At 47.0% G+C, this 26,886-nt stretch overlaps 2 protein-coding genes across 8 annotated transcripts in view; one reads left to right on the forward strand and one right to left on the reverse strand.

Annotated features, from left to right (window-relative positions):
* The window catches only part of LOC128342588 (zinc finger protein 383-like), a 41,720-nt gene extending 23,181 nt beyond the window's left edge, over window positions 1–18,539 (reverse strand). For 2 of the 6 annotated variants that reach the window (XM_053290024.1, XM_053290023.1), the window contains exons 1-3: window positions 18,296–18,539; window positions 6,225–6,334; window positions 2,085–2,467 (exon numbers count right to left, since the gene is read on the reverse strand). In XM_053290024.1, coding sequence (XP_053145999.1) covers window positions 2,085–2,467; window positions 6,225–6,334; window positions 18,296–18,372 — 570 coding nt within the window. In that variant the 5' untranslated portion in view covers window positions 18,373–18,539. Of the gene's footprint in view, window positions 1–2,084; window positions 2,468–6,224; window positions 6,335–8,920; window positions 9,007–10,230; window positions 10,257–15,619; window positions 15,639–16,693; window positions 16,835–18,295 lie in introns of those variants that run through there. The other 4 variants (XM_053290026.1, XM_053290025.1, XM_053290027.1 and 1 more) reach the window with 4 other exon arrangements.
* On the forward strand, window positions 17,425–26,508 carry LOC128342645 (zinc finger and SCAN domain-containing protein 30-like). 2 transcript variants are annotated; one of them, XM_053290258.1, is made up of 4 exons: window positions 17,425–17,518; window positions 20,712–21,731; window positions 24,153–24,279; window positions 25,340–26,508. In XM_053290258.1, exons 2-4 carry the CDS (start codon window positions 21,003–21,005, stop codon window positions 26,230–26,232), a joined length of 1,749 nt encoding a protein of 582 aa, XP_053146233.1. In that variant the 5' UTR covers window positions 17,425–17,518; window positions 20,712–21,002; the 3' UTR covers window positions 26,233–26,508. The 2 variants fall into 2 exon arrangements, with proteins under 2 accessions (XP_053146233.1, XP_053146232.1); XM_053290257.1 differs by lacking the exon at window positions 17,425–17,518 and adding an exon at window positions 18,621–18,713.
* The last annotated feature ends 378 nt before the right edge of the window (window positions 26,509–26,886 follow it).

The raw sequence follows: 26,886 nt of genomic DNA on the forward strand, positions 1-26,886 counted from the left end.
GGGGCTTTTGGCTCGACTCCTGGCCTAAATTTGTCACCTATGCATGTAATTTTTTTAAAATGCCATTTTGCCATGGAGCATGTTGTTATAATGAATGGTTTGTTGTTGTTTTCCCCCCACATTTGACCACTTTTTCAGATTCATTTCTTAGCCCAGAGGTCCTCAGACTTGGGTCCACAGATGTCGCTGGGCGATGACTCATACATCTAGTCACCCATTCATATGTAACCAGGGCAGACCCTGCTTAGCAAAGCGGACAAGTCATGCTTGCTCCCACAAGACCAGCTCTCCTCCCTGGTGAGAAGCCTTATTTTCTTACTATTGGAAACAAGATGCAGTTATCGGGCCTTCATTCTCATCCAAGGCTATTGTGGTTAGAGTTGATGATGGGAACTGTAATCCAATGACATCTGGGGATCTACATTCGAGAACTGCTGTCTTAGCCCCTTTCATAGACAGATTTTGTTTGTGTGCATGCATGCAACTGCATGGCAGAAAAAGCATTTTTAATTTGGGATTAAATACGATGTGCCATAGCTCAGTCGCAAAGCATCTGCTTTGCATGCAAAAGGCCCTAGGTTCATAGGAACATAGGAAGCTGCCATATACTGAGTCAGACCATAGGTCAATCTAGCTCAGCATTGTCTACAGTGCACCAGCTATTCTCAATGTCGGGTCCCCAGGTTGCTTTAAATTGGTTAATTGGTTAATTGAGCATCTGTGCCTGCGCCGCTGATCCCCTCCCCGCCGCTCCCAACACGGTTCCCTTCCTACCCGCACTGCTCCCCACCGCATCCCCCGCCTGCTGCCGCTTCTCCCACCCACCGCTGTTTTCTTCCCGCCTGGCCTCCGCTGCCTTCTTCCTTTTGTCCGCCACTGTCATTTTGTCTGCCCACCCACCGACCGGCTGGCCAGCCGCTCACTGCTGCCATCTTTTCCCCCCATCGGTCCCCTGTCCCGGCTGCTGCCGCTGCCATTTTCTTCCCTCCTGCCCGTCCCCGTCACTATCCAGCAGCTGCTCGCGATCTCTTGCGAGAGTTGCCACAAATGGGATTAGCGATGGGTATGCCTAAGAGAAATATATATTTGTAGTAGTCATAGTCAAGTCATGTCCTTATGCAGAAGTATTAACTTCTGACTTTGTACTGGTTTTTATCTTCTGGTCAATGGACTGGAATAAATATGGGTTGGCCACCCATTCCCAATCTGTATGCCAGCAACAATCTGTAATCCCAATCTGTATGCCAGGAAATAAAGGTTAGAAAATGATCTGGAAGGAGTAAAAGACTCAGAGAGTGACTTTCAGCAGTTCACCAGTGGAACAAAATATGCAGAATATTTTCCCTGGGTAACATAAAGATGATTAACATCTTCACTTATCTTACTTACCTAACAAGTTAAACATACTTACATTTTATGTAAGAAATTTAACAATAATCCGGCCATATAAGAACACATACATGTATAATATGATCTGCAAATAATTACTCCCAAAATAATTATTCTTCTGGGTAGGCCTGCATATAGATTACAGTAATAATAGTGGCCGACAGCCAGACTGTTACCCAGTAGTATTACTCAGGAGTTACTTTTAACTACTTAATTTCACTAGAACTACTCATGAGAAATTTAGTCTGTGTGCCAGCCACTAATAATAAAGATGAAGATGATGAATATTTATATACCACTTTTCAACAAAAGTTCCCAAAGTGGTTTACAGACAGAAATAAAAATAAAGATGGATCCCTGTCCCCAAAGATCAAAAAGAGTCATAAAATAGACACCAGCAAGCATAGCAGCATAAGACATCCATGAAAATGTCCCTCTTTTCACCTATGGCATGTTCTATGGAAGAGGATATTTCCTTGAAAATGACACCCAGGCTTTTAACTGATACTGTTTTGATGGTTTTTAATGTTGTTTTAGAATATTGTTTGAAAAAATTTAAATTGTTGTATTTTAAATTTGTTTTTGTTTCTAATTAATGTTTTATCTTGTTGTAAACTGCCCAGAGACGTAAGTTTTGGGCAGTATAAAAATATGTCAAATAAATAAATAAATATGCCAGGATGTAGCAGACTCACCTGAATTTCTCGCTTCTCTTCCTCTTGCTGCCTCAGTGGGAAATCTGCTGGGGCCACAACTGGAGTACAGTTTCCCAAGCTGCTTCCCCTCACTGAGTGCGGCAATTCCATGTTCAGGAGCGGCTCCTTTGTCTGCCACTCTGGATTCACCGCTGGAGGCTGTTGTGCATCTGTGTCCTTAGCCAAGTCTGCATCCCCATTCTTTTCCCAGAATCCTCTGCTGCACCCAGCCTGGATGGTGTGAGGGCCTTTTCCTGCTCCTTGGAGGCCTGCTGTATCTTGCTCTTCTGTTGTCACTTCACGCTCTACTGCAGCTTCTAACTGCAGACCCACAGCCAAAGGATCGCCTTGTTCTGCCCTCATCCTCTTCCTCAGGGCAAAGACTGTTTGAATCGGCGGGGGGGGGAGAGGAGGGGGGCAGGAAGGACACTGCTTTTATTCCATAAAGTCAACGGGTTCTTCTCCAGCACTGTCACTAGGCAGGCAAATATTAGGAACACAGGAACATAGAAAGCTGCCATATATCTTATCTTGTTGTAAACCGCCCAGAGATGTAAGTTTTGGATGGTATAAAAATATGTTAAATAAATAAATAAAATAAATAATATACTGAGTCCACCTAACTCAATATTGCCTACACAGACTGGCAGCGGCTTTTCCAAGGTTGCAGGCAGGAATCTCTCTCAGCCCTATCTTGGAGATGCTGCCAGGGAGGGAACTTGGAACCTTCTGCTCTTCCCAGAGCGGCTCCATCCCCTGAGGAAAATTCCAGTGCTCACACTTCTAGTCTCCCTTTCATATGCAACCAGGGCAGACCCTGCTTAGCTTAAGGGGACAAAGTCATGCTTGCTACCACAAGACCAGCTCTCCTCTTGAGATGACCTATTCATCTCCTCTCCTATTGCATGAGCAAAATTATATACAGAGGCAGCTAGTCGGAGAAGATTTTTCCTTGTAGGAGAGAGAGCTAAACACCAGCCATCAGAAACACTCCACACCCTCCAGCATTTCGCAACTGCAAAGAGAGACCTGTTTGTAATGCTTCGCATACCAAAGAGGGCTGATAGAGGTCCATCCTCAGGGAGAGGCCCTAGAGGAGTGGCAGAGCACAGGCTTTGCATGAAGAATGCCCTAGGTTCAATCCCTGGCCTCTCTACTTAAGCAATCACATAGCAGGGTTGGGAAAGACCTCTGCTTGGGACCCTGGAGAGCAGCTGCCAGTAGGAGTAGACAGCGCTGAGTGAGAATGACCAAGGGTCTGACTCAGTATAAAGCAGCTTCAAAGCTTGTAGTTCACTACAAATTGTTGGAGTGTATTAAAGTCACCCTCAGCGGGGAAATGCTTGACTAACAAGCAGAAGGTTGCTGGTTCGAATCCCCCACTGGTACTATATCGGGCAGTTTCCCCCCCCTTTGACCCTGCTCAGTTATTGGCTATGATCAGGCAAAAGCAACCATCAAGCAGCGCATTACAGACACTGAGCGCCAAACCAATCTCAGCAGTGCCCCAAAATTCCACATCAGTGACGGGCTTAGATATTCTGCTTCTCCAGCAGCATACCTCACCCCACTGGAGGTTCCTAAGCACAGAAGGGCGTTCACTTTGGCTCGCTGTCATGGCCTCCCTTCAGCAGTGCTAGAAGGCCATTACAGAAGGACCCCATTTGCAGAGCGGCTATGCCCCTGTGGCCTAGGGCAGATTGAAACGAGGAAGTATGTTCTCCTCTACTGCTTGTTCTATGGAGACATCCGCGCCTCCCTCGTCTTTCCATTGCTCAGCAAGTATCCAGGCCGTCCTAGCCAATTCTATAGCTCTTTGCTACTCTCTGACTCTAAGCCGGCCATCACATATAGCGTCGCCAGGTACTGTGGGGCTGCAATGCAAGTATTCATCGGCGGATGACAGGCAGTGAGCCCTATCAGCTTTAATCTGACTCTCAGTGACCCTGAGACCCTGACTCTCAGACCCTGCAATTGCTCACACGCCTCCTTTTTACTGATCCTTATAACCTTCAATCTGGCTTTGTTTTTTCAGTTTTATTACTCGGGTCATAAAAGACATGAGAAGACAGAAATATATGACCTAATGCATTTTTTATTACTTTTACTACCTTTTAGGCGTTTAGGCCCTCATGTTATTTACTATTTTTAGTACTTTTAGTTCTTTTAGTATATGTAATCATTCTTATCTAATCTCACTTTTATCATGCAATCACCCTTATACTTTAACATTGGCTTAGTCTTTTTAGAATTCTTAGTCTTTTTAGTATTAATATGTACTATTTTATATGCAGTCATTTTTTAATCTAATCTCACTTTTATCATGTAATCACCCTTATACTTTAACATTGGCTTAGTCTGTTTAGAATTCTTAGTCTTTTTAGTATTAATATGTACTATTTTATATGCAGTCATTTTTTATCTAATCTCACTTTTAACATATAATTACCCTTATACTTTATGCTGGTCTGTGACCGTAATAAAGATTGATTGATTGACTGACTGACTATATCGGGCAGCAGCGATATAGGAATATACTGAAAGGCATCATCTCATACTGCATGGGAGGAGGCAATGGTAAACCCCTCCTGTATTCAACCAAAGAAAACCACAGGACTCTGTGGGTGTCAGGAGTCGGAATCGACTTGACGGCAGATTTTACCTTTAAATTCTAACCATGTAAAATTAGTCCAGAAAGGCTATTCATATTTTGTAAGAATGTTCTTTTAAAAACCTGATTTTGTTTATGAATCAACTGCATTCTTAACCTGATGGAATAAAGAAAAACGACATTACGTAGGAACATAGGAAGCTGCCTTATACTGTGTCAGCTCCATCTAGCTCAGTAATGTCTACACTGACTGGCAGCAGCTGTCCAAGATTTCAGGCCGGAGTCTCTCCAAACCCTTTCTGGAAATACTAGGGATTTAACCTGGGACTTGCTGCATTCAGATGCTCTTCCACTGAGCTATGGCCCATCCCCTAAGGGGAATATCTTACAGTCCTCACACATGTAGTCTCTCATCCAAATGCAAACCAAGACAACCCTGCTTAGCAAAGGGGACAATTCATGCTTGCTACCACTAGACCAGCTCCCTTCTCCAGATGTGTACACTCTCTCTCGTGTGTCATGGGTGCCATGGGTGTAGCGTCCATTGGACGAGGAGGTGCAAATGTTCCTGGGCCTGGAGAGTCAAGGGGCCCACAAGGTCCCTGCCACCACGCCCCCGTGCACCCCCGCGCTACTGCCTCGCCCTCCACCATTTCCCCCTTCTTGTTAGTGGTGGCGGCTGGGCTTCTTCCATCTCCCGGCGCATAGGCCTCCCCATTCCATGGCCAGCGCACCGACTTCTCTTGCACCTGCGCGTGGGCCTCCCCATTGAGTAGGGAGAGCATTGCGTGCCGTGATGGCACACAACGCTCTCCCTACTTAATGGGGAGGCCCACACGCAGGCACAAGAGAAGCCAGTGCGCTGGCCAGGGAATGGGGAGGCCCGCACGCCAGCTGGAGAGAAGCTGGCGCCCTAAGAAGCCTGCCCACCCACCACAGCCACAGGTAAATAGAGGAGGGAGCGCAGCAGCGGGGCTGGGAAGCGTGGCTTCAGTGCTGGAGCACATGGGGAACCCCCAGAACAACTTTGTCCCTGGGCCACCGGGAGTTTCCCTACTCCCCTGGTGTGTGCATATGTTCTCTAAACCGACCTAATCATGATGTAGCACGTGCAATTCTTATTAATTTGTGAATTTATTTATGTGGGATCTTTTATATGTTTTTATGATGTTTTAATTGTATTTGTGTGTCTTTTTTGAGAAATAATTGGTTTTTAAAAAAAGAAAGGTTCAGTTCTAGCAATTCACACGAACAACGCATGAACAAGCTCTCAGTGGCTACTAGTCTGAGGGCTTTAGGCCTCAAGATGCCTCTAAATACCAGTTGCAGGGGAGCCACAGCAAGAGACAGGGCATGCCCTCACCTCTTGCCTGTGGGCTTCTCAGAGACATTTGGTGGGCCACTATGTGAAGCAGGATGCTGGACTAGATGGGCCTAGGGCCTGATCCAGCAGAGCTGTTCTTATGTTCTAACAAGGAATCCCCCAAAGGTAAAAAAATTGGGACAGCTGGAGCATGCATGATACTTACTAGAAAGAAGAGCTTGCTGAGTCACGGTTATAAGCGAGTGAGGAAGCAGGCAGGGACCTGGAAGAAGCAGCTTGGGGTAGGAGCCCAGGTCCTTTAGAAAGGGATTAATGCTGCAAAAGGAGAGCGGGGAATGTTAGATGCAATCAGGAGTTCTCTAGCGAGCAACATCAAATGATATTTTTTGCTTCAATTTGCTGTTGCTGCTACTTGTAAACACGTATTCTGTTCTTCCGCTCTGGGAACACAATCAATAAAATGATGTGGATTTGTAATTTCTGGAACGATCTGATTGATGTTAAACCCAGGCTGACTGCAGGCCACCCACCGCCAAACTTCAAGGGCAGAAGCTTTTCCCAGCACAGAGATGCACAGAGGCAGAGCTCTTGTCCATTAAGAGACAGTGGCCAACATCCTGAAGCTGTGCTGGCACAAACAACAAAGTTGTGCTAGGACAAGAAGAGTGCGTAGTTGAGCTATATTACGGAGAATTTCAGAATTCTGCTAATAGGTGAAAGCTCCCTGCAGAACATATGAGGCATGCCACAGGTTGGGTGCCTTGCTGCACACATGCAAGTATGTTTGCACAAGCACAACACTAGTCTGGGACGCCAGTTGCAGACTGAGTGCAGCTGGCAAGCACAGGGGTTCCCAATCTTTCTTGTCTTTCACACACACACACACACACACACACACACACACACACACACACACACACACACGTACCCCTTCTGTCACAAACCTTCAGCTCAGGTATCCCACAGAGGTTTTTGCAGTGAGTGAGTGAGTGTATGTACACACAAATTTAAGTGTTACAGTTATGAGACAGGCTACCTCAGTCACGGACCTGCATCCAAACTAAGTTACTCAAGAGTAAAATAAAGTGTGCTGCCAAGTCAATTTCGACTGCTAACGCCCACAGAGCCCTGTGGTTTTCTTTGGTAGAATACAGGAGGGGTTTACCATTGCCTCCTCCTGCACAATATGAGATGATGCCTTTCAGCATCTTCCTATATGACTGCTGCCCAATATAGCAGCAGTGGGGATTCGAATCGGCAACCCTCTGCTTGTTAGTCAAGCATTTCCCCGCTGTGCCACTTAAGGTGACTCTTACTCAAGGGTACTCCCTCTGATATTAAGTTTATTTGTCCCATTAGTGAGGCTTACCTCACTATCCACGGACTCACCACCCGTGGTTCCGCGTATCTGTGGTCAAGTAAAGATCACCCAACCTCGGCATACGTGGGGAGAAAAAAGGCCCCAAAGGGGTTAATTCCACATATCTGTGGGTCAAGGGGGTGGCCAGAAATGACCTCAGAGGTTATTTCCAGCTACCATTTTGAGCACGGGAGCCAGTTTTAAAATTCTATTTCCAGCCACCATTTTGAGCGCCGGCTCATTTGTAAAACAAAACAAAATGCGATCTCCCACCAAATTTCAGGGAGTTTTGGACTTGTGAGAGGCATCTTGGACTCCTGAAGGCCCGCAGAGCACAGCAGGGCATTTTATTTGGCCCGTTTTCGTGTTTTGAGGGGCAATTTTGGGTTGTTTTCCCCCCCATCTGGGAACCTAAGCCCCATGATCCCATATAATCAATTACTCTTTATCTGCAATTTCGTTACCCACGGTAATCTGTGGGAACAAAACCCACATGAATAATAAGGTACTCCTGTAATTCCAAAGGGGGTGCTAATTTTCTGAAGCCTGTCGGTCAGGCTGAGGTATGCTGAGCTTCAGCACATAGCCAGCCCATCAGGAGCACAGAAGGAAGGTCTTTAACCTCTTTCCTCCCCTCCTCCAGTGGGCACATAGCTGAGGACGGATTGGCTTCAAGCTGGCAACCTTCAGATGGAGAAGAAAGAGACAGCTGCAGCATTGGGAGGCAGGAGGGCTCTGAGTATCCCCTGGGAGACTTTCAAGTACCCCTAGAACCCCCTGTTGGGGACCCCTGAGTTAGCACAACAGCCTTGCGTTAGTGCAGTCTCCATTTGTGAGCACATCACTAGTCAGGATGTTGGTCATCAAAGAGAGCTGATGTGCCATCGTGGCTAAAAGACTAAGCAGCACATCAACACTCTCCTGGTTTGAAATAGATTTGTCCATGAAAGCGAGTGTGGCGCAGTGGTTCGGGTGTCGAACTCAGAGCCTGGAAGTCCAGGGTTCAAATCTCCACCTAGTCATGAAGTTTACTGGGGGACTTTGGGCCAGTTGTTCTCTCTTGGCCTATCCTACCTCACAGGATTGTCGAGAGCATAATAGGGGGTATTTACCCCCCTGAGCTTCTTGGAGGAAATGTGGGATAAGTAAATAAGTCTTCTATGAATTCACCAGGTGGCCTTTGGCTGCAGCCACAATATGGGGATGATTATGATACTACATTTACTCATCTTACAGGACTGCTGTAAGGATAACAATAAGATCATACATATGACGCACTCTGCACACTCAAAAACACACTGTACAAGTGTATTATTTAAAAAGTAGGAATCTAGATTTGTATTGTATAGATTCAAAGCAGATGTTCCTCCTTCACATGAGTTCTCAAATGTGGGTTGCCAGATGTTGCTGGACTACAGCTCCCATCACTCCCTGCCAGAACACCTGCCATTGCGGCAGAGGGTGATGGGAATTGTACTACAACATTAACAAATAAGTAATTTTCACAGTTAAAAACATAAGTTGCTTGAAAGTAATCCCACCTTCATGTATTTTTAGCTGATGATTACCATTGGCACAGTTTCTTCATTCCTTTCACAATTTTCACTACGAAAATTTCTTTAAGAACCTTTTTTGTTGGAAAGTAGTAGATCAATATTCTAAATAACATTAATAACATTTGCCCCTACTAACTGAACAAAGAGGAACCTTTTAAAGAGGCGAGTTTCTTCTATTTAGCAGAGGGAGAGCAACCGTCTCTATCCAGCCCAGCCCAGAATCTGCTGGTGTCTCTCTTGAATTTCCTTTTAGAGTGTGATCCCCTTTGGGGCAGGGAACCACATTCAGGCTCTCTTGTGGACCACAGTTTGAGAATCCCCCTGCTAACTGGGCAAAGAGGCAACTTTTAAAGTGACAGCTCTCTTATATTTAGCAGGGGGAGAGCAATTATTAATTACTCCAGCATAGCATTTCTTCAGTAGCTGTTACTGGGGTCTCCTTTGGGTTTTTTCAAATCCCCATTCAGCCATGATACTAGCGGGGTGACTCTGGGCCAGTCACTTCTCTCAGCCTAACCTACTTCACAGGGTTGTTGTGAAAGAGAAACTCAAGTATGTAGTACACCGCTCTGGGCTCCTTGGAGGAAGAGCGGGATATAAATGTAATCATCATCATCATCTTCATCACCATCATCTTCAGGCCCTGTTGTGGCACACAGTTTGGGAAATGCCCCCAGTTAACCTGGCTAAGAGGCACCTTTTCAAGTGGTGGCTTTCTTGTGTTTAGTAGGGGGTGAGCAACTGGCAATCACAGCATCCCTCCAGTGGCTGTTGCTGGAGTGTGTCTCCCTAGAGTTTATTTTTAGATTGGAAGCCCTTTGAGAACAGGGAACCGTCTTCACAATCCTTTCAGGAGGTAGACGGCTTTCAGGACTTTTGTTAAGAACCAGTATTTAAATAATAATCAACACTAATATGCTGGTATTTGAATATTTATAGCCTATTTTGATTCTACATTGTTCCCATGGCTAAAAGCCCCCTAGTTATCCTGTCATCCAGGCATTTGTCGAAAAAACTTGAGATGGGTCTGTTACACAAGCCAGTTCCCTGGATTGGGTCAAATGGGGGGTTGGGGGGAGTCTCGCTGCCTTTTCTTACCCCCACCAACCCTGCCCCATATCCACACAATCAACAGCTGCCTCTGCATTTTTCTGCATCACCCTTTCTGTTAACCAGCTGGGCTTAATGTCTCTTTATCTGTAGAGCAAATGTGGGTCCCATTACTTTTTCCACCACCCCTATACTACAACGCTGCCTTCCCCCGCTTTCTGCAAGCAAATACACTTTAAACTCACCAGATCCCTCCCAGCCATTGACCCCACACTGGAATCTTTCCCACAGGAGGAGGGTGAAAAGCAGGAAGTGACTTCAAACAGTTTAGAACCCTCCTTCCTACAAGCCACACTAGGAATCCAGACTCGGTCAGTTTAACCCTTGGAGAGAATTTCACCAGAAACCAGATTCCAAGAAGTTCTCTGTGTTGGTCTGTAGTGGCAGCCGGAACAAACAAGGAATCTTATAGTTCCTTAAAGATTACAGCATTGTACAGCTGGAAAAGGTGCAGCCTTGCAGGGAAGGGCAAGTAAAATTGGTTGGCGTGTCTTCCCTGCAAGGAGACACTAAAGTGTGTCTCAGGGGGACATGGCAGAACAGGGGTTCCGAACCTTCGGTTCCCAGCTACTGTTTTACTACATCTTTCATCATCTCCAGCCACAATTGCGGCAGAGAATGATGAAGTCCAGCAACATCTGCAGACCCAAGTTTGGGAACCCCTATGCTGGAAGTTTATGGAATTATGCCCAGGATGGAGCAAGTGAAGGGTTTTTCCCCTTTCTCTCCATAATATTAGGAATTAGGGTTAACCAATGAAAGACTGGAAGCAGATTTAGAACAGTGAAATGCATTTGGAAGCAACTAGAGACAGGGGCTTTTTAGTTGTGGCCCCTTGACTCTGGAATTAGGATTGTGCATGGAACTGGAGGACCGGTTCAACAGCGGGGGGGGGGGGGGGTGCAACGGGTGAGGGTACACTTACCCCTCCCTACGCTTCCCCCCGACCCAGCGCTGGCTGGAAAACCAGTAGCAAGCGTGTGTACGTCTGCACACCCACCTGATGTGTGCACGCTACTTCTGCCTACTTCTGGTCCGAAGAGCAGATGGGGTGGCAGGGAGTTACACTGCCGCCCCTCCAGACGTGTTTTCCAGTCAGTGCCGGCAGTGGAAAAGAGGAGGGAGGGGTAAGTGCACCCTCCCCCGCCTTTAAAGTTAACACACACACACACACACCGCCGAACCTTCAAACCAGCCAGTGTTCGAATCTGTTTGGAGGCCCGTAAAAAGGCCTCCAAACAGGTTCATGCACATCCCTATCTGGAATGTCTTCCCAGATGAGCTTCACCATGCTCCTTCTTGCAAAGTTATAAGAAATACCTGAAAACTCATCTTTTTAGAAAGGCTTTTAAACTTTTATTAGCTGTTTGTAATCTAATGGTTTTTTTTAATTTTTAAATTATACATCTGGTTTAATTGGAATTTTATTATTTTATATTGTTTTATCTGTTGTATTGTTTTGTTATTTTGGGGAGCTGCCCCAACTTCAAGCAGTATTGTACTGGAGGAGTAAGATACAAATATATATATATATATATATATATATATATATATATATATATATATATATTATTATTATTACTATCAACTTCTTCACACAACAGATCCTTAATTTATGGAATTCAGTGCCACAAGATATGTGACGGATCACAGATTTTATTTTTTTATTTATTATTAAAATTTTATACCGCCCCTCCAAAAGGCTCAGAGCGGTTTTAAAGATGGCTTTAAAAATGGATTTGACACATACATGGAGGGGTCTATCAGTAGGACTATGCTAAATGGAACCTCCAGGTTCAGAGGCAGTGTAGCAGTGAACACCAGTTGTGGAGAGCAGGGGAGGGCTATTGTTGCCATGCTCTTTATGCTGGCTTCTCTAAAGGCATCCTGCTGGCCGTTGTGGAAAATGGGATACAGGATTTTGGACATTTGGTCTGACTCAGGACCAGCAGGACACATTTTATGTAACACAATGATAGTGAAAGAAGCTTTCAGATGCACAAAGCTGACTCTAGGAACATAGGAACCTGCCATATACTGAGTCAGACCATTGGTCTATAGCTCAGTATTGTCTCCACAGACTGGCAGCGGCTTCTCCAAGGCTGCAGGCAGGAATCTCTCTCAGCCCTGTCTTGGAGAAGCCAGGGAGGACACTAATCCAAGGGACTCAAACTGTGTGGCCCTCCTGCAGATGTTGGCCTACAACTCTCATCCCTGGTTACTGGCCATTGTGCCTGGGGATGATGGGGGTTGTAGTCCAAGAACAACTGGTGGGTTGCAGTTTGAGACCCCGCTCTAATTCACAAAAGTTGATACCACAATTCAGCTGTAATAAATTACAGATGTAGAGTGACAACTGTAGTCCAGCAACAGCTGGAGAACTTCAGGTGGTCACCTCTAGGCTAGCCTTTCAGAAGTCACACATGACACTTTGTTGTTTTCATTAGAAAACAAAAGAGGAAATACTCTCTAGTTTTAATGTACTTTATCTACCAGGTTTGGGAGAGTACCGGAATAGGGCATAGCTTTACCCCTAAAGTTCCTGCAAATTAACTCCTGATAAAGGTTTCATACAGATAATTCTTCATCTCTTAAATCAGGGGTTCTCAAACTTGGGCCCACATATGTTGTTCTACTACAACTCCCATCATTCCCAGTCACAATGGCTGAAGGGGATGATGGGAGTTGTAGTCCAGCCACATCTGGGGATCCAAGTTTGAGAACCCCCATAAACCAACTTCTAAGATACGGTAAATTTCAATAAGCCAACATAAATTGGTGTATGACTGTAAACTCAGATACCCTTATAAAATGTTGACAGTGACCTAAATAAGATTTCCCCATCTCCAGTTCTGTATGTTGCAGTTTGTTTATTTATTATCTTGACTACAGATCATAATATGCCAACAAGAAATGCACAGGCATAAAACTGTACACATAATCAAACTAATCTATTGTCATAAAAAGCCAAATTTCTTAGACATCAGGAAACGTTAATTATTCTTAAAACAGTCTCCACAGCTTCTCTATAGCTCTCAGATCTGTATATACAGTGATTTCTGTCCACTTGAGAGGGTCCAGTCTAAATTCCTTGGGGCCATCTTTTCAACCCCCTGCTGTGTGTAAAATGCTAAGTTGCATTTGGAAGCGGGCTTGTCAAGCTCGGAGTCCTGTGCCTGGACTTATATCTTCAACTTTTGGTTGAAATTTATTTATTCCCCTTCTGACCTAGCTCCCCTAATTTTTTAAGGATGAACATCCCTCTGATTGGATGCATCTAATTACTGAAAAGCTAAAATCATATGGGCTGCCAATGGAATATCTTCTCCCTCTGGGCTATGATAACGCTATGGAGATCCTTAAGAGGTGTATTATTATTTATATGGAACGCCAGACAGATTTAAGCCAGGCACCAAGCCTTGTAAGATTTGGAGCCACCAAGCCCTCACAAAAACCAGTTAAATACCTGTATGACCCAATATATCCAGCACACAGAAGAGCCATGACATTGGCTCGGCTGGATGTGCTGCCCTCTGCAATACTAGAAGGTTGGTATAGGAGAGTTCCTTATTTGGCGAGACTGTGTCCTTGTGGAAGTGGGAATATTGAGACAGTTGGCCATAGGGATGTGCACGAAAATCTTCGGTGCTGACGGGGGGTAGCACCTTAAGGGCGGGGGAGGGTGTACTCACCCCTCCCGCCGCATTTCCCCCACCGGCGCACTGTTGATTTTGAGCCCCTGGGGCGGCAGCATTCCTCCCTGCCGCCCCGTTTCCCCTGTCGGCCGGAAGTGGCCCGAAGTGGCGAGTGCGCATGCGCCCTTCTGCCGTGTGCACACGCACGCACAACAGGCGCATGCACGCTCGCGACTTCTGGCCGATGGGGGAAACGGGGCGGCAGGGAGGAACGCTGCCGCCCCAAGGGGCTCAAAATCAACAGCGCGCCGGTGGGGGAAATGCGGCGGGAGGGGTGAGTACACCCTCCCCCGCCCTTAAAGTGCTACCCCCGTCGGCGTTTCGGCGCCGAAACTGCCCCCAGTGCTGAAACATTTCGGAGGCCTTCATAATGGCCTCTGAAACGTTTCGGGCACAAGCCTAGTTGGCCATGTGCTTCTGTATTGTTTTTTCTATCGCAAGCTGCGTTCCAAATATATTGCTCCTCTCATTCTTAGATACCCTGACTATTAAGATGAATTCTATATAAACTTATTTCTTTCTGATAAACACACTTATGTCTCAGTAGCCAAATTCTGTATGGCTGTGATTAAAATTCGCTCATGGTGTGTCAAAAACGGTCAATTGTAATCGTCCCTCCTTTTTCTTTTTAATTTTGTTTTATCCTATATATTTTTAATGTCAATCTTCTACGTAACTGATTTTTATATGTACATGCATGTATGTGTTTATATTGATATCTACCCTCAGGGTAGATTTATTTGATCTGGATTGTGTATTTGATCAAAGATCGCAATAAACTGAACTGAACTTAAAACAGTCCATTATACTTAGGATTGTCAGCTTTTGTATCAGCCCTGGTCACTTCCCCTTTAGCAACAGTCTGCTGTGGAACACAGGAAGTTGCTTTGGACTGAGTCAGACCCTTGGTCCATCTAGTTCAGTACTGGCCACACTGACTGGCAGCAGCTCTCCATGGTTTAAGGCAGAGGTCTTTCCCATCCCTACCTGGAGATGCCGGGGATTGAACCTGCAACCATCTGCGAGCAAAACAGATGCTCTGCTGCTGAGCTACAGCCCCATCATTACTAAGCCCTGAAAATCTTCAGCTGTTGATTTCTTAAGATCAAAGCTCTCCTAAAGGCACCATAATTGCACTTGTTTCCAGTGATAGCTGACATCCAAAGTAAAGGTAAAGTGTGCTGACAAGTCTATTTTGAGCCCTGTGGTTCTCTTTGGTAGAATACAGGAGGGGTTTGCCATTGCCTCTTCCCGTGTAGTATGAGATGATGCCTTTCAGCATCTTCCTATATTGCTGCTGCCTGATATAGTACCAGCGGGGATTTGAACCACCAACCTTCTGCTTGTTAGTCAAACATTTCCCCACTGCACCACTTTAAGGTGGCTGACATCCGGAGTAGTCCCACTGAAATTAATGGGACAAGTTAATCATGATGATCAACCTGTCCCATTAATATCAATGGAATATTCACGAGTAATTTAGTCTGGATGTCAGCCAGTACACTGAGCACCATATCTGATGAGCTGCAGACCAAGTATTGGATTTGAAAAACCCAGATTCAAATCTCCACTCAGCCATGAAGTTCACTGGGTGGCCCCGGACTGGTCACCTACTCCTAGCCTACCTCACAGGGCTGTCGTAAGGAAAAATTAGGGTGAGAAGCCATGTCTACTGTTCTGACCTCCTTAGAGATGTAGCAAACTGTTGAGGAGTGGGAGGAAAAACATTAAAACCCTCACACAGCAGAGTATGCTCTGGTGGTAAAAAGGTCCAGCCCAAGAGATTATCTGGAGACATTAGGTTGAGTTCAAAAAACAAAGAAAGATTTATTAAGAAACTAAACATCGCATACTAAGAGGGAGCCACTAAACAACTTACCCAAACAGGCACTAGCCTGCCTTCAATAACAACTGAACAATTCGAACTGACACTTTACTGACCAAAACAGACCTATTAATATCTCATCATGTCTCTAGTGGCCAGAAGAGGTTACTGCAGTGCTAAGAGCAATGCTTATCCTCTGTAATAAAAGCCTTGGTGTCCGTCTGTGGACACCAAGGCGTGTGTTCGTGCCTCCCTGGCCTGTACTGGGCATGCGCGAAGCGCATGCCCAGAACAGTGCAAGGGAGACACGACCGGCGGCCATCTTGGGCGGCCAGAAGCAGCCGCCCCGAAAAGGCCGGGTGTGCGGTGGCGGGGGAAACTGGCCAAGGCGGCGGCAGAGCCGCCGCCTCGGCCAAAAAAGACGGAGCAGAGGCCGGCGGCAGCACGGAGGCCGGCAGCAGCCGGTGGCACAGAGCCGACCGCGAATGGCCCGGCCCAGCCGCGGAGGCCGGCAGCGGCGCCCCCAGAGTCCACCCGGCCGCTGAATGAGGGGGAAAAAGGCGGCGGGGGAAGCTGGCCAAGGCTCCGCCGCCGCGCTGGAGCCTGGAGGGAGAATTTGGGGCCTGAAGCCGGGCATGGGGGAGAAGCGGCGGGGGAAGCCGGCCGAGGCCTGGTGGCGACGGAGCCGGGCGGGAGGGCGAATATGGGCCCCTTCCTTTCCTAGCGCCCGTTATTCAACGGGCTAAAATTAACTTGTCCTAACATAATTGTTAACATATAACTTCTGTATAGCAGTTTTCAGCATTCAAAGCACTTCATATTAATTTTCAGTGAAATTTGGTTTGCGGAGACTAGAGAGAGGAACTTTTGGGTTGTAGCCCCTTGGCTCTGGAATGTCCTCCCAGAAGAGCTTTGCCATGCTCCCCCTCTCAGGCTTTTAAGAAACATCTGAAAAGAGCTCTTTTTACAGAGGCATCCCTAAGCAGTTCAGCATTTATTTTTTAAAATCAATAAAAGTTTAACACCACCAATAAAACAGTAAAAATGCAGCACACAAAAGCAGCAGGAAGAGTGAGAAAGGCACACTAAAATAGAAAAGCCTGAGTTAAAAGCCAGGTCTTTACCTACCTCTTCAAGGCAGGAAGAGATGTCCAATCCATCGAGAGAACATTCCAAAGCCTGGGGGCAATGACTAAGAAGTTCCTGTCCCATGTGCATTATGGGAGTTGTAGTCCAATAACACGAGGGTCTCAAGTTTGAGAACCCATGCTGTAAGGTAAGTATTATAAACCCCAAATTTCAGCCAGGGAGCAGCTCCGAGGATTGTCCTGAACCTAAGAACGGCCCTGCTGGATCAGGCCCAAGATCTATCTATTCCAGCATCCTGTTTCACACAGTAGCCCACCAGATGCCTCTAGTGCAGGGGCAGAGCCACCATTGGGCAAAAGGGTTCAAAGAACCCAGGCTGCCGCGGGGGTGGCCCCAGACACACCCCTTCGCGCCTGACGTCAGACACGGGTGGGGGTGATTTTGCTCCCAAATGAGCTAAATTGGCCTTTTAAAGGTAGGGAGAGTCACTCCTGGCCATGCTGCCAATGCAGTTAGGGCAGATTATGCTGCCGAGCAGGGCAGCACAGTCCCATTCAGGAGTTAGATCAGCGCGTGTTGCGTTGGCAGCGCAGCTGGAGCGGCTCTCTCTGCCTTTAAAAGGCAGGGAGAGTCGCTCCGGCCTGGGCTGCCAATGCAGTCTTACTCCCAAGAGGGGCTGCGCGGCCCCATTCGGGAGCTAAGCCACACACCCACCACCCCCACGTCTGACACAGGGCGTGGCTAATCACACCCTGCGTCCGACATTCGATGCAGGTGGTGGGGCTGGGGGGCCGTGGTGGCAGTTGAACCTGGGCTGCCGCTGGCCTCCCTCTGTCACTGCTCTAGTGAGCCCACAGGCAAAAGGTGAGGGCTTACTCTTTCTCCTGCTGTTGCTCCCCTGCAACTGGTATTTAGAGGCTCTTAAGCTGGAGATGGCCTATACTAGACCTCAAACTAGTAGCCATTGATAGGCTTCTCCTCCATGAGAACTCTTGCCTTGAGAGTTCATGGCAGAGGTGAGATTCAAGCCAGAGAAGCCACAATGCTAGGAACAGAGGAAGCTGCCATATACTGAGTCAGACCATTGGTCTATCTAGCTCAGGATTGTCTTCACAGACTGGCAGCGGCTTCTCCAAGGTTGCAGGCAGGAATCTCTCTCAGCCCTATCTTGGAGGAGCCAGGGAGGGAACTTGAAACCTTCTGCTTGCCCCAGAGCGGCTTCATCCCGAGGGGAATATCTTGCAGTGCTCACACATCAAGTCTCCCATTCAGATGCAACCAGGGCAGACCCTGCTTAGCTATGGGGACAAATCATGCTTGCTACCACAAGACCAGCTCCCCTCTCCAGGCATGTCTGAAAAGTGTAAAGAGAGATTTTATGTTTGGGGGCCTTCGCTAAACTCATCTGCATCCACCCATTCCAATAAGGAGCAAAAGGCAGTGCACATAATTTTGTTCCTATCCCCTACAATATCCCCTGCGAAGTAGGTTAGGGTGAGAGAGAGAGAGACTAGCTGAACCAAGATACAGTGAGTTTCATGGCTGAGGCAGAATTTGAACCCAGGTCTCCCTAATTAAGGTGACAATGATCTACCCACTAAGCATGCTGGCTTGCAGTCAGGGCCACCTCATCATACTCACCCGTTATCAGAAGCAAATCCAACTACAGTTTCTCCAAACTTCCCTGGAGAATGAAGCCCGCTTCTCCAGTTCCTCATTCCATCTGGATGCCCCCTTTCTCTCTCCTTCTAGCAAGCCACCTCGGTCTCCTGGATAAGGAGACAATATATGCAAAACACCAGGGACGAAAACCTCTGCATGCATTGAGAAACAATAATTGTAACTGAGGCTGCCAGCGTAGAGAGACTCTAACACTTTTCCTTAGTCCTCCAGTGGTTAAAGCGACTGAGCTCCTTTTCCTAGAGGGGCAGGAAATTGAGAAGGGGGATGTCAATAGTGACAGTACCTTCCTGTCTTGCCTCTTCTGCAAAACTGAGCTTTTGAATTTCCTTTAGGAGAAGCTGAAGGCTACAGGCATCGGGGGAGCAGCGAGTTGAAGGTGTGTTCGGGTGGAAGAGGTAGTGGGAGGAATGGGTGAGGTTTAGGAGAGAGAGGCAGAAAACTGCTGCCTGAGGAGCTGCTAAGGAACAGAGGAGCACATGGCCAGCATGTGGACATAGAAATCTGCTTTCTGTTGAGTCGGAGCATCCGTCTAGCCAGCTCAAGGCTGCCTGCTCTGACTGGCAGCAGCGTTCCACGGTCATAGACTTTCCTGCCTGAGATATCCTTGTAAAAAGAGTTGTCAAGGGGTGAAGGTAGCAGCTTCTCTGGATGCAAAGCAGGTGCTTTCCCCACTGAGCTGTGTTCCCTGCCCTGATTAACTAATTGAAAATAAAGGGCTACTTCTGAGTCCACACTCAAAATCACAGTTAGTAGCTGCATCTCGAGGTGTGGAGACCTTTCCCCAACCTTGAGACCTGTTTTATTGGAGGTGCAAACTGGCATCTCCATGGCAAGGGTTCTCAAACTTTGGTCCATAGGTGGTGTTGGATACAACACCCATTTATCCACAGCCTTCATGGTGGCTGTGGATGATGAGTGTTGTAGTCTTTCAATGACTGGGGACCCAAGTCTGAGAACCCCTGATATATGGAAAGAGTGCACCCTACTCCTGAGTTATTACTGCTTTCCAAATTAAAGCAGACTGATATGCACATGTGAAGTTTCCATTTAGTGAGCCACAGCATTGACTCATCTAGCCCAGTGCAATCTACTGTGGCAGTGGCTCAGGCATAAATGAAGCTGCTTTCTACTGAATCATACCTTTGGTCTCTTTAGCTCATTATTTTCTACACTGGCTGGCAGCGGCTCTCAGGAGTCTCGAATTGGGAGCTTTCTCAGCCCTATCTGGAGATGCCCCGGAGGAGGGCGTCAAACCTCAAATGTAGTGCATGCAAAACACATGCTCTACCACTAAGCTCTGAACCTTCCCTGGAAATCTGTTTGGAGCATATGGAGCTGCCTACTACTGAGTCAAGCAGGGTCTGTTTACCTTAGGACTGTGTGCTCTGACTGGTAGCAGTTCTCTAGGGTCTTGGGCAAAGAGTCCTTTCTAGGCACCTGTTACCTGAGCTCCTTTTCAACTGGAGATGGATCAAATTTGGGATGTTATGCATGTAATACCAGTGGGCTATGGTCCCTCCTTGAAGGGTGAAACTCAGTTCCTCACCAGGTGCAGAAGAACTGTCTGTACAGCTGGCCCAGGAGAGGTCCCCTCCTTTTGCTCTGATTAAGAAAGAGTACTTTAATCCTTTATGCCAGAGCTTCTCAAATTTGTGTCCCCAGATAATGCTGGACTACAGCTCCCATCATCCATGAGAATGATGAGAGTTGTAATCCAACAACATCTGAGGACCCAAGTTTGAGAACCCCTGATTTATGCTCTTGCCACTGGATTGCTTCAGCAGGGCCTATCTGTGCTCAAGTAGCACTTATCCATGCTATTTGGTGCTCAAGAAGGTTCATAATTCCTTCTTAGCAATTTCTATTCCCTTATTCAGTTGGCAGTCATAATGAGGAACTGAAATTCCACCAGCTCTACAATGCCAGATTGCCTTTATCCTGTCCCAAAGCATATTTCCAGACCGGTGGGAGACTCCCCTCTATGAGTTGCTGAATGCAGATGTCCGGACCAAAAGTCTCTTTGTGTCCAATGGGCTCCCTAGGGAGATGCCCCATTTCACCCATTGGAAACCCAAATGCAAAGAGGGAATCAGGATTTAAACAGCCTTACACCACCAAAAAAGCTTTCAAGCAATCACAAATCATAGGTTTTATGTATTCATTACATTTGTATCCCTTCTTGGAAATAGAAATGCAAAGATTTAGATACTGCCTTTCAAAAAAGAGTATTCCAAGGTGGTAGAATACCAGACATCAAGAAAAAAGAATACCGGACATCAATAAAAATCCATATAAGTGTATTTAAAGTAACATTATTAATATGCATAATAATAGTATTTGCTGCATTGTCCCACTTTGTGTCTCTTTTCTGCAGGGAAAAATATTCTTTTGACAGCAAAGTCACCAGCCTCTAACCGCAGACCCTCACAATGTGAAGCAGCCCTGAAGGAACCCCAGCATTTAATCTTTGGCACTGTCTTTTTGTGCCAATATAATTCTGGGCTCGGAGCTAGCAGCTGAATGCTTTCACAGCGTTCTAGAAAGTGATGGAGGGACCAAACTAAGGTAGTATCAGACCCTGCAAGTTCAGCGGGGAGAATCCTCAGCCCTGGGTCGCCGGTCCCAGGCTGTGCCCAGAGCAAGAGGTGTGAAGCCTGAGAAGGAAATGGAGAGGGGAGAGGCAGCAGGAGCCAAGCCAGGGTCAGGATCGGAGGGACCAGGAGAAGAAGCCCTCCATATTGTCCAAGTGGAGACAGTCAGGCAGTTTCCAAAATGGCTGCCACCAAAATATGTTAAGCAGGAACCCGAGGAGGGGCTGTTGTCACAGAGCTGGGAGACCCAGTGGCAAGACTTCCTGAAAGCAGTCCAGTCGGCCCCATCGGGGATGGGGAGCGCACAGGTGCCAGGGCCAGTTCCTTGGGAAGATGCCAAGACGTCACTGGTCTCCGCTGAAGAGCCTGCAGATACCAGCCAGCAGGCTACAGAAGAGCAGGCCCAACTCCTAGAAAGCCCTCAGGATCCAGCTGAGCAGACATATGACCCGTTGGACTCCAGAGATGAAAGGGATTCTGGGAAAGCGAAGGAAGAGAGCGAACGTTCCCTCAGCACCGAAAAAGAGCGGCAGCGGTTCAGGCGATTTTGCTACAAGGAGGCCGAGGGGCCTCGGGAGGCTTATAGCCAGCTCCGCAAGCTTTGTCATCAGTGGCTGAAGCCAGAGAAGCAGACGAAGGAGCAGATCTTGGAGGTGTTGATCTTGGAGCAGTTCCTGACCATCCTGCCCCAGGAAATGCAGAAGCGGGTCAAGGAAAGTGGTCCAGAAACCTGCACTCAGGCAGTGGCCCTGGCGGAGGAATTCCTGCTGAGTCAGCAAGCGGCAAAGAGGCAGAGGAAGGAGGTGAGAGGGTTTTGTCCCAGAATAGTGTTTATAGTTTATAATTAATCATATATAGAGACAGATGGGGGGGGTGTATAGTTTTTATTTTTATTGTATTTTTTAATGTCCCAATAGACATTAAATGTCCCAGCAGGGATTTTCAAACAGAGGCTGGGCAGGGATTCTGTAGCAGTTTCCTGCACTGAGTGGGAACTTGAACTAGAACACCTTTCCCTTCTAACCTCTGAGACACAATAGCCCAGTTCAGACGTCATGCTGTACAAGTGTACAGAAGCCTGTACACTCGGACACGTGTTTGCGTGAGTGACTGTACCTGTGCTCATTTTAGAAGTGAACAAGCCTTTCAAATGCATGATACAGATGGGAAATGTAATCCCATTTGTACTTCTGCAAATGTATCTGCATTCAGCATAACATGTGAATGACTGTATCTGAGTACAAATCTGTACCTATGCATACTTTACACGCGTATGAGTGTTGAACATAATTCAGCTGAAGAGCCATTCATAACTTGCAAATGGGCCTTATGATTCTGCAGAATCCTTGTCGCCCAGTTCTGAAGGGCAAAGCAGGCTTTTTTCTGGATTATATTTCAAAGAGTAAGAGCATCTGGTGGGCCACTGTGTAAAACAGGATGCTGGACTAGATGGGCCTTAGGCCTGATCCAGCAGGGCCGTTCTTATGTTCACTCAGAAAAACCTCATCACCATCACCCTGTGCAAGTCACTGTTGCAATTTTTTTTTCATTTATTTATGTATTTATTTAGTACAATTTAAAATACCATAAAAACTCGAAAAACCAAAGCTTTAAAACTCAAAGGAGGTAAATAAAACAAATTCAGAACACCGACACCTGAAAGCAGGTAATTGAATTTTATCATCCAGTCACATTTGGTGCAGAAACAGAATTATCAAGAAAGGCTGATTAGAAGGACGCCATGCCAGAGACTCATTGAGAGATACAACAGGCAGCCTCCTTTGAGGGCAAGTAATTCTCCTTTCTCTGCATCAAGCATGGTTTAATCATCGGATCACAACCAATGCAGAATTAGTCACTTCCTAATGACGAATTAGGAAGGCTGATTGGAAGGAGGCAAATGCCCAGAACCATAAATCATGCAGAGATGTAGCAGAGATGCAGCCTACCCTGCAGGGAGTTAATTTTCCTAGGATTTTGCATCCAGAGTGATTTGACTGCAGGTCTACATAACTACCTGCTTCCCAAGGAAGGCTTATTGGAAGGACACTAGAGCTGAGCAGAGAGTCAATCAGAGATGCAACAGTTAGCCTCTTCTGAGGACAGATAATTCTCCTGTGCCTCTGCTTCAGGAAGGATTGATCAATTACTGTTTATTTATTCATTTTATTTATTTAGCATATTTGTCTACCACTCAAAACTCATGTCTCTGCCCTTCCAAAAGTGGCTCAGGACAGTTTACACAGAGAAATAATAAATAAATAAGATGGTTCCCTGTCCCCAAAGGGCTCACAATCTAAAAAGAAACACAAGATAGACACCAGCGTCACTGGAAGTACTATCCTGGGGCTGTTTGAGGGAACAGTGCCAGGGAGACACATCTTGCTGTGGCAAGCTTTGCCACTACTGCTGCTCCCCCCATGGGCAGTGGTTTTCGACACTTTATGTTGCCTCTGGAACTGCTCTGTATCATCTGTAAATATGTCCCAGAGGGTTGCACAGCCCTTAGGGACATATTTTCGGGATACAGGGCACTTCTGGAGGCAGTGCTAAGCATCAAAATTTACACTCCCTCACAGAGCCCCTGGTGGCGCAGTGGTAAAACTGCCGCCCTGTAACCAGAAGGTTACAAGTTCCATCCTGACCAGGGGCTCAAGGTTGACTCAGCCTTCCATCCTTCCGAGGTCGGTAAAATGAGTACCCAGAATGTTGGGGGCAATATGCTAAATCATTGTAAACCGCTTAGAGAGCTCCGGCTATAAAGCGTTATATAAATGTAAGTGCTATTGCTATTGCTAAGTGCTATTTATGCCGGCTGTAAAGCAGCCACGAAAGCTTTCTGCAGTGTGTGCATTTCTCCCTGGAGCATCTGCTTCTGCTCGCTCTGGATGTCAGTCAGTACATATTAGTAAATTCTTTTTTGTTTCCACTCTCCAGCCTCAGCAGCACGATGCCTCTAAATGCCAGTTGCAGGGGAACAATGGCAGTAGAGAGGGCATGCCCTCACCTCTTGCCTGTAGGCTCCCCAGAAGCATCTCGTGGGCCACTGTGTGAAACAGGATGCTGGACTAGATAGGCCTTGAGCCTGATCCAGCAGGGCCGTTCTTAGGTTCAAGACAATCCTCGGAGCTGCTCCCTGCCTGAAATTTGGGGTTAATACAATGGCTATTTAGCAACAAAGTTATCTGATTCTGCTTTGAATAAAAATTTCACTGCTGCTCTAGGTGCTGGGATTGATCAAAGAAGGATCTGTGAATTTCCTGGAGGCTGAGCAAACGTCATCGGAACTTGCTCAGAGGTGGCTCATCCGAGAAGTGAAAAGACAGAGTGGGAAGGATGCTGATGTACCAGGTAAGGATTTACAGTGCTTCAGTTAGGGAGGAGAACTGGCCTTGTGGTAGTGAGTATGAATGAACTGTCCCTTTTGCTTAGCAGAGTCCACCTTGTTTTGCATTTGGATGGGTGACACATGTGAGCACTGTCTGCTGTAAGCAGTGTTCCCTCCAAGAGGGATTCCCAGATACTGTTGACTACAACTCCCAGCATCCCCATCTGCAATAGCCTTTGCTTGGGGATTATGGGAGTTGTAGTCAACTCCATCTGGGAATCCCACTTAGAGGGAACACTGGCTGTAAAATAATCCCCTTAGGGAATGGAACTGTAGCTCAGTAGCAGAGCATCTGCCTTACGTACAGAAGGTCCCAGGTTCAATCCCTGGTATCCAGTGTTCTCTCTAATTTTTTTCATCTGTGTGTGGAATGAGTTTTGTTCTGGGTGGGTGTTTTAAGGTAGTGTGTGCACACATGAATTTAGAATGGGGCCTGATTCAACCTGAGCAGGATCTAAAATTAACTGAGCGGACATCAAAAAACTTGTGAGCACAGGCATGTGTGCATGCCTTAGAGGAAATTATTCTTAATGTCTTGCTTAAATCTGCTTCCTTGTCATTTCAATTCATTGCATACAGAAGGTTACAAAGTTCCCTCCCTGGCATCTCCAGATAGGACTGAGAGAGACTCTTGCCTATCTCACCTCCAGCTTTGTATCATCTGCAAATTTGATAAGCATCCCATCTACTCCCTCCTCCAAGCCATTTACAAAAATGTTGAACAGGACAAAGCTCTGTGGCACTCAATACCTCCCTCTAGGCTGAGATGGAGCCAGTTGATTTCATTGGGTAATGAGGGGATTAGAGACATTCATGGGAGATCTATTCATGGCTAGTAGCCATACTATCAAATGGAACCTCCATGTACAGAGACATGTGTCAGCTGACCCTAAGTCTTTGGAGGGGTGTGTAAGCCAGTCTGCATTTTCCTCTCCAGTAACTGAGAGGACATTTCCCCCTGTTGCCTCTCTTGAATCTGCATTTTCCGCTCCTGAAATTATCATAGCCCTCTTGTTGTTCCAGGTGGTGATGGATGGGTGAGTGACCGTGATGGGGAGCCCCGAGGGACGTTGTTGAAAAGAACCCATCATCTAGAGCTGGGAGAGAGTTTTGTTGATCAAGGTGAATCAAAGCAAGAGGAGGGGAGGGAAGAATGGAGGGGGAGCACCATTGCTGGGCAAGGTGACTCAGTCTGCGAGAAAACCCTCCAACGAAAGATACACAAAGGAAAGGGAAGGAGTTTGTGCACTTTGTGTGGGAAAAGCTTCAGCACTAAATCGAGTTTTAATAGACACCAGAGAATCCACACTGGTGAGAAACCATACAAATGTCCAGACTGTAGCGAAAGCTTTCTTGCGAGATCGAATCTCATTAGGCATCAGAGAATCCACACGGGAGAGAAACCATACAAGTGTTCCGACTGCGGAAAGAGGTTCAGTCGGAGCGCGAACCTCATCACACATCGGAGGAGCCATACAGGGGAGAAGCCTTATAAATGCTCAGGCTGTGGGAAGATGTTCAATCAAAGCGCGCACCTCATGAGACACCAGCGAACCCACGTGAGAGACAAGCCATACGAATGTATGGACTATGGGAAGGGATTTGCTCAGGGTGCAGCTCTCACTGGGCATCAGAGAATCCACACGGGAGAGAAACCATACGGATGTTCAGACTGCAGCATGAAATTTCGTGACAAATCATGCCTTAATAGACATCAGAGACGTCATACAGTAGAAAAACCATACAAATGCACAGACTGTTGGAAAGGATTCAGTCGGCGTTCAGTGTTAATCAGGCATCAGAAAACCCATATGGGGGAGAACTCCTATAAATGCTTAGACTGTGACAAAAATTTTCTTGGCATATCGGACTTTGTTGCACACCAGAATACCCACACAGGAGAAGAAACTGTATAATGGCTCAGAGATGTGGGGAAGAGGTTGTGTCAGAGTAGTGCACCTTACTAGAATATCAGGGAATTCACCCAGGACAGGAGCCATGTTCACACAGTGGTCTGTGTATGAACATCCACATGTTCAGGAACCTCCAGGTGCCTGTAGCAGCTATATGTCCTGCAGCTACTACAGGCACCCATGGAGAATCCTGTAGGGATGGGCCCGGACTGGTCCGGAGGCCATTGTAAAGGCCTACGGGCCAGACCGGACCGGTCCGGACCTGGGTGGTTCGGTTCGGGGGTGGGGGGTAGCTTTAAGAGCAGCGGGAGGGTTTACTTACCCCTCCCGCCGCTTTCCCGCTCTGGCGCCGTAATGTTAATGTCAGAGACGTGAAGCGCGCGCACAACGTGCATGCGCGCAAAGGACTACTGGGAGTTTTTTTAGAGCAAGATCAGGGAAGGGGTGGCAGGGAGGTATCCTGCCGCCCCAATTACTCGTAACGTTACCGCGCCAGAGCGGGAAAGCGGCGCGGGGGGGTAAGTAAACCCTCTCGCCGCTCTTAAAGCTACCCCCCCACCCCAGTGCCGGACCGCAGTGTGGCGGTTCCGTGCACACCCCCAGAATCCTGTTCAATCCTTGCCAATGCCACCACTCATGCTACCTAGGAAAGAAATT

This window comes from Hemicordylus capensis, chromosome 2 (genome assembly GCF_027244095.1).
Source record: "Hemicordylus capensis ecotype Gifberg chromosome 2, rHemCap1.1.pri, whole genome shotgun sequence".
NCBI lineage: Eukaryota > Metazoa > Chordata > Lepidosauria > Squamata > Cordylidae > Hemicordylus > Hemicordylus capensis.